Genomic DNA, 6855 nt, shown 5'->3' with positions numbered 1-6855 from the left:
TCTCCTTCCTTGGAGGTTTTTAAGGCCCGGCTTGACAAAGCCCTGGCTGGGATGATTTAGCTGGGAATTGGTCCTGCCTTGAGCAGGGGGTTGGACTAGATGACCTCTTGAGGTCCCTTCCAACTCTGATATTCTATGATTCTGGTGGGTTGGTGGGTGTGGCTGGGAGAAGGTTTTTGGCGGGGGAGGGGGTTGTTAGGGAGTTGGGGAGCCTCCCCCATGCAGGCCCTGGGTGACCCCTAGCCTCTCCCATTCAGCCAGGAACATCTGCCCCAGTCCCCATGTGACCCTGCACGCTCCACTCAGCCACCCCTCTCTCCCCATCTCCTTGTGGCCCTGCATCCCCATTCAGCTCCCCCATCCCCATGTAGCCCTGTACCCCACTCCCATTCAGCCCGTGGGTCAGTGCTGTCACCCCACTAGCTCCTGTTCGCCCCCACTAGTCCTTCTGAACCCTAGTCTATGTGACCGCCCGCAGCCTGTGTGCCCTGTGCTGTCCCCCTCCCAATATCCCATGCCTCCTCACCTGGCCCCGCGGGCAGGGTGCTATGAGGAATGCAGCCTCTCGGCCTCCCTCTCTGCGGCTGGCTGCTCCGCCCCTGAGCCAGCTGCCCTCTCTTCTGGGTCCACAACAGTTTCTGGTGCATAGAAGGTGTAATTGCAGCACCTCCCCCAGGCAGAATCTATAATTCTGTGGGGGACATGAATTCTGCGCATGCGCAGTGGTGCAGAATTCCCCCAGGAGTACCCAACTCACTCTGGGCCTCGCCCAGCTGGGCAGGTAGGCAGAGCCCTAGATTCCCCATCCCCTGCATAGCTCAGCTCCCCACCCTGCATTTGGGGCCTGAGGCTGAGACTTGCTCAACTTGCCTGCAGCTGCACTTCATCCAGCACTACCTGTGGGAGGACTCGGGGCGGTGCGGGGACACCACGCATGAGGAGCAGGCCCGCATCGAGGAGGAGATGCTCACTGAGATCGGCCGGTGAGTGAATGACCATGGGCAGCAAGGGGAGACCCCCACCCCCGTTTCCCCCACACGGAGCGGGTGCGGGGGACCCCCACTCTGCTGCCCTCCCCAAGGACAGATCTCTTTAAAGAGCCCTCCAGCGCAGTCAGGCATCTGTTGCAGGCTCCTTCTCCCAGCCTTGCTGCACAGACTAGGGGTGCCTGAGGGGCTCTGGGAGGGAGCCAGTGGGACTGGGGGGGCTGTGCAGGCTTGGGGTGGAGTCTGGGACATGGCACAGTGGGAGGGTCTCAGCGTCTCCCCAACAGCTGCTCTCTCCCCTCAGGTTTGCTCTGGCCTCTCACTTCTTTTGGGGCCTCTGGTCCATCCTGCAGGCGAAGATCTCCACCATTGAGTTCGGCTACCTGGTGAGCATGGGGCATGGGCGACTCTGCCCCTTGGCTCCCACGGGACACTGCCCAGGGCTGCCTGCTGAGACTGGGACAGGTCAGGGGGGCCCAGCCTGGTTCAGCGTCCCGAGGGGCGTCTGTCCTAAGCTCTCCCTTTGCTGAGCACTGCGGGTACCCGCTGCCTCCCTGTGCCAGGCCCTCAGCGCGGCTGCACGTGGTCCTTGTGTTCTGGCTCTGCCCCCGCGGCTGGGGNTGTGGGGGACATGAATTCTGCGCATGCGCAGTGGTGCAGAATTCCCCCAGGAGTACCCAACTCACTCTGGGCCTCGCCCAGCTGGGCAGGTAGGCAGAGCCCTAGATTCCCCATCCCCTGCATAGCTCAGCTCCCCACCCTGCATTTGGGGCCTGAGGCTGAGACTTGCTCAACTTGCCTGCAGCTGCACTTCATCCAGCACTACCTGTGGGAGGACTCGGGGCGGTGCGGGAACACCACACACGAGGAGCAGGCCCGCATCGAGGAGGAGATGCTCACTGAGATCGGCCGGTGAGTGAATGACCATGGGCAGCAAGGGGAGACCCCCACCCCCGTTTCCCCCACACGGAGCGGGTGCGGGGGACCCCCACTCTGCTGCCCTCCCCAAGGACAGATCTCTTTAAAGAGCCCTCCAGCGCAGTCAGGCATCTGTTGCAGGCTCCTTCTCCCAGCCTTGCTGCACAGACTAGGGGTGCCTGAGGGGCTCTGGGAGGGAGCCAGCGGGACTGGAGGGGGCTGTGCAGGCTTGGGGTGGAGTCTGGGACATGGCACAGTGGGAGGGTCTCAGCGTCTCCCCAACAGCTGCTCTCTCCCCTCAGGTTTGCTCTGGCCTCTCACTTCTTTTGGGGCCTCTGGTCCATCCTGCAGGCGAAGATCTCCACCATTGAGTTCGGCTACCTGGTGAGCATGGGGCATGGGCGACTCTGCCCCTTGGCTCCCACGGGACACTGCCCAGGGCTGCCTGCTGAGACGGGGACAGGTCAGGGGGGCCCAGCCTGGTTCAGCGTCCCAAGGGGCGTCTGTCCTAAGCTCTCCCTTTGCTGAGCACTGCGGGTACCCGCTGCCTCCCTGTGCCAGGCCCTCAGCGCGGCTGCACGTGGTCCTTGTGTTCTGGCTCTGCCCCCGCGGCTGGGGAGGGCTGCACGGGGTGACTGGGCTCCCCTGGCCCCGCGGCTGGGGGGGCTGACGCGGGTTCCCTTTAGCCCTGCCCCCATGGCTGGGGGGCTCTGAGGGGTCCCTGTTCTGGCCCTGCACCTGCCTGACGCTCTCTCCCTGTGCAGGATTACGCGCAGTGCCGTTTCGAGGCCTACTTCCAGCAGAAGGCGCAGTGCCCGTGACCAGCCCGGCTCTGTCTGCCCCACACTCGCCTGCCTCCTGCATCAGGCTGCCAGGCTGCAGATGGAGCAGCGGAGTGGCTCCTCCCCGCCAAAGGGACAGCAGCTGGCAAGGAACCCAAGGGACCAATGCCCCCAGACCAGCCTCCCTTGCTGTGGTGGGTGGGGGGCTGCCCTGGCTGGCCAGTGAGCGGGGGTGGGGTCTGGGCGGGAAACGGTTAATGTTCCGGTGTGGGGAGTGAATGCAGGGACTGCCCTCCCCCAATGGGTGTGAGGATCCCCACCCCCTCCAGGGGGGCTGTGTGGGGCCGGCTCTCCCCACTGCCCAGTGTCAGATGTCTCTGTGTGGCCATGGGGGTCCCACTGAGCAGGGCGGCTGCAGCCTCGGCCCCCTCCCTGGGGCAGGAGGGGCCCGGCTCCCCTGGTTCCCTGCGAGTGCACTGGGGGCTGTGCGCTGGGCCTGCGCGCTGGGAGCTGAATGTGCCACACGTGCGTCTGCCTCTGTCCCTGTGTCTCTGCCTCCCCTGGCCTGCGGCGCTGCCCAGCTCTGCCGCCCCAGTGCCCTTCCTGCCTGCCGATGTGACCTGGGATCCCCTGGGGCTCAGCGAGTGTGGGCTGCAGGGGGAGACCTGCATGCTCTGCCCCTGCCCCCTGCCGGGCCCCTCCTGCTGGCCCCTTTTCTGGAGAAGCAGGGGGCGTTTGTAGGGCTGCTGCCCCCGCAGGCAGTGCTGGCCTGGCTCCAGCGCCTCTCACGCTGCTGGGAATGGGGGGGTGGGCTCTAGCGGGGTGTCCCCTGCTCCGGCTGGGGGAGTGGGTGGGGGCCGTCTCCCACAGCCCTGCCCCAAAGCTCCTCCCTGCCTGGGCCCCGTGGCCGGGGCTCTGCACTTGCTTTCCCTGCCAGTCCCCAGAGCCTGCTGCTGCCGCCCCCTCGGAACCGGGCCCCTGGCAGGGCCCTCCACTGCCTAGCGATGGACTGTGAACTCTGCACTCAGACCAATAAATGCCTGGCACTGTCTGCCTGTGTCCGTCTGTCTGGCCGTCCCTCCTCCTGCCCAGGGCACTCAGCGTCCTGGGGGCCGGCCGCCAGGCCCAGCGTCTGCCCTGGGGGGGTCCCTGCCAGGCTGCAGAGCTGCGTGGGTCCCCCAGGGCAGTGGGCGCCGAGGCCTGATCTGTGTGCAGTGGGGGGGTTCAGGCCTGCACATGGGCACTGTGACTGGCAGCGGGAGGGGAGGCTGGCTTGGGAGAGGTGCAGCGCGGCCTAGCCCTAATGCCCCAGCCCCCTGGGTCCGGCAGCCTGGAAGGGGGGAGCGTGTTTGGAGCCGTCACGGCCCCGCCAGCCACGGGACTCTGCTGCTGGGCCCCCGGCCGTGCTGGTGCTCCCCGGCTACCAGCCAGAGCGGCGTGTCCGTGATCCGCGGCGGTGCCCGCTCCTGCCTGGGGCAGGCTCCACAGCCATGTCGTGCTGTCCTCCCAAGCCTCGCCCTGCTGCTCCAGCCTGCATCTGTGACAGGACAGCCAAAGGCTGGGGTGCCATCCAGTGCCCGCTCTGCCTGGCGCCAGTGCCTAGCCTGCAGGAGCCGCTTGTGGAGCCTGGGCGCTCCCTGTGCTGCTCTGCTTGGCCAGGGGCCCTGCTGCCTCCGCGCTGGCATGGGGCGCAGGCGGGCTCGGCTTTCCTGCTCGCTGCCTGGAAGCAGGTTAAAAATAGCTCGACCCTCCTGCCTGCTCCGAGATTCCTGTGGCGGCCCATGCCCGGAGTTCCCAGCCCTGCCGGCTGCCCCTCGCTCAGCCGGGGACGTGCCTGCAGGAGCTGCCGCTGGCCATGCCCCGCAGGGCGCTCTGTGCCACTCTGCGCTGCCAGAGGTGGGGGGGCGAAGGCTTGTGGGCTGCAGCCTGGCACGCCGTGACTCGCCCCCCGAGGGCTGCGGCTGGCTGGGCTCTGAGCTGCCTCCTGGGCGTCCTGCGCACCCTGATGAGCTTCTTCCTGCTGCCCAGCAAGGGACCAGGCGGCCTGGCACCACGGGCAGAGCCCTGGGGGAACAGCCCTGAGCAGAGGGTCTACTGGAGCCGAGGGGCGGGGCTGCCCCTCGTTACCGTCCAGACAGATCCCTGTGCCTTCCAGGTATGCTGCCCACCTTCCTGGTGCTGTGCATCGCTACCGGAGCCTGCTCCCCCACGGTCCTCGCCACTGCCATTGCACAGGCTGCGTGTTACTGCTGGGGGGCCTGGGCGTCCTGCCGGGCAGGGTGCAGTCCGGGGCCCCGGGCCCCTCACCCGTGGGCGGGCTGGGACTGGGTGCATGTAGCGCCACGGCTGGGACACTGCCTCAGCCTGCCGTCCCCGGCACTGGCAGGGCCTGCGCCCAGTGGAGCAGAGCGTCCGGTGAGCCCCTCCCCATTGGCGCCAAGGGGGTTGGTCTCCCCCCGGGGCTCTGTGCCCAGCGGCTTGCAGCCCAAAGCACCCGTTGGGTCCCCTCCGCCCCGTCCCTGGGTGAGCCAAGGTACCCTCCACCTGCGTGGATTCCTGCTGGCTGCCACCCTCACGGGCCAGGCCTGGGTTTCCGCTGGGGCCGTGCCACTTTGGCAGCCCCACAGGCCTGTGGCCATGGGCTCGTCCCAGCGATGGGCCAGGCCCAGCCCAGGAAAGGGGCTTGCTGGGACCACGGAGGCCTGTCTCTGGCCAGAGTAGCACCCTGGGTGGGTCTGCAGACCCCGGCCTAGAGATGCCCCCTTGTGGGGAGGTGGCAGCTGCCCAGCAGAGCTGTGGGGTGAGGCCTGGGCTGTGCTCAGTGGCTGCGTCCAGTGCAGCGTGTCAGGTGGGGGCCCTGGTGTGGGGTGATGAGACCAGGGCCAAGGGCCTTGATACCCTGGAGCTACCCCCTCCCACCTGGGAACAGCTCCCCGTGCCCAGAACCTGTGACACCAGAGGGCAGGGATGAGGGGAGCCCCTGCCCAGCAGTCCCATTCCCTCTCATTTCCCCTCATCCCTTGTCCCCAGCCTCTGCCCAAGGAGCTGCTGGTGCAGGCCCCAGCCCTTGGTGCTGGCCCCACCGCCTGCAGGTGGAGGCTGGGGCAGGCCGAGTCCCACAGGGGCCCGGCACCAGCTGAGGATAAAATGGACAGGAGTCGATACGTGCTGCCCCGGGGGAGCTGGCGTCCCCCTGCCCTAGGCCCTACCCAGCATGGCATTGCCCCCAGCCCGACTCCTCCCTGCCCGAGCTGGGCCAGGCCAGCTTAGCAGCCCCCGGTCTCTTGGTGCCCGCAGGTGGAGCTGGCCCGGCTGGCTGAGGAGAGCGCGTACTTCGGGGCGCTGGCCCGCTCCCAGATGCAGGAGGCTGCAGAGGGGCGGCTGGTGCTGGAGCACATCCCATCGGGCGCCTTCTGCGCCATCCTGGAGTTTGTCTTCCTGGGGCACTTCAGGCTGGGCGAGGAGGAGCTGCTGCCCGCTGTCCAGGCTGCCAGTTACTTGCTGGTGCCCTCCTTCCTGGAGCAGTGCTGGCTGGCCCTGCGCCCCCTCCTGCGCCCCTACAACTGCCTGTCCTACCTGCGCTTTGCCGAGGCCATCGGCTGCCCGGAGATGCGGGCCGTGTTGTGCCAGTACCTGAGCGCCCAGCTCCTGGAGCTGGCCCCCGTCACGGGGCAGCTGGCCCCGGCGCTGCAGGAGGAGCTGGCAGGGCTCCGGACGCGGGGCCCCCAGCAGCTGTGCGTGCTCCACAAGGAGAACCTGAGGGCCCCGGCCACCCCCGACATGGAGCCCCTGCGCGGCCTCTACTGCCTCCCCCTGGGCCAGGGGGGCACCTGGCGCCGGGCCACCGGGCTGCCCTTCCGGGCCGACAAGTGGAGCCTCAGTACCGCCCAGCTGCTCAACTACCTGTTCCTCATCGGCGGCTACCGGGAGCGCCGCGGGGCCCGTGGGTTCGCCTTCTGCATGGCAGCCTTCCGCTACAACCCGCTGGCTGGCTGCTGGCAGCCCACCGCCCCGCTGCTGAAGGTCAGTGCCCCGTGCCCTGGTACCCTCTCCCGCTACTGCTCCCTCACCCACTGCTGGCAGCCCCCTACCCCGCTGCTAAAGGTCAGTGCCCCATGCCCTGGTACCCTCTCCCGCTACTGCTCCCTCACCCACTGCTGGCAGCCCCC

The 6855-nt window shown here is 67.8% G+C and overlaps 1 protein-coding gene across 1 annotated transcript in view; it reads left to right on the top strand.

The window, feature by feature from the left end:
* CHKB (choline kinase beta) overlaps positions 1-3737 on the top strand; it is a gene marked incomplete in the record, with an annotated part of 12089 nt that extends 8352 nt beyond the window's left edge. The window contains 3 exon segments of the mRNA XM_034763525.1: positions 877-983; positions 1291-1372; positions 2669-3737. Coding sequence (XP_034619416.1) covers positions 877-983; positions 1291-1372; positions 2669-2725 — 246 coding nt within the window.
* Between the last annotated feature and the right edge of the window lie 3118 nt (positions 3738-6855).

The sequence above is a fragment of the Trachemys scripta genome, chromosome 1 (assembly GCF_013100865.1).
Source record: "Trachemys scripta elegans isolate TJP31775 chromosome 1, CAS_Tse_1.0, whole genome shotgun sequence".
NCBI classification, from domain to species: domain Eukaryota; kingdom Metazoa; phylum Chordata; order Testudines; family Emydidae; genus Trachemys; species Trachemys scripta.
This window is presented reverse-complemented; position numbering and strand designations above follow the sequence as displayed.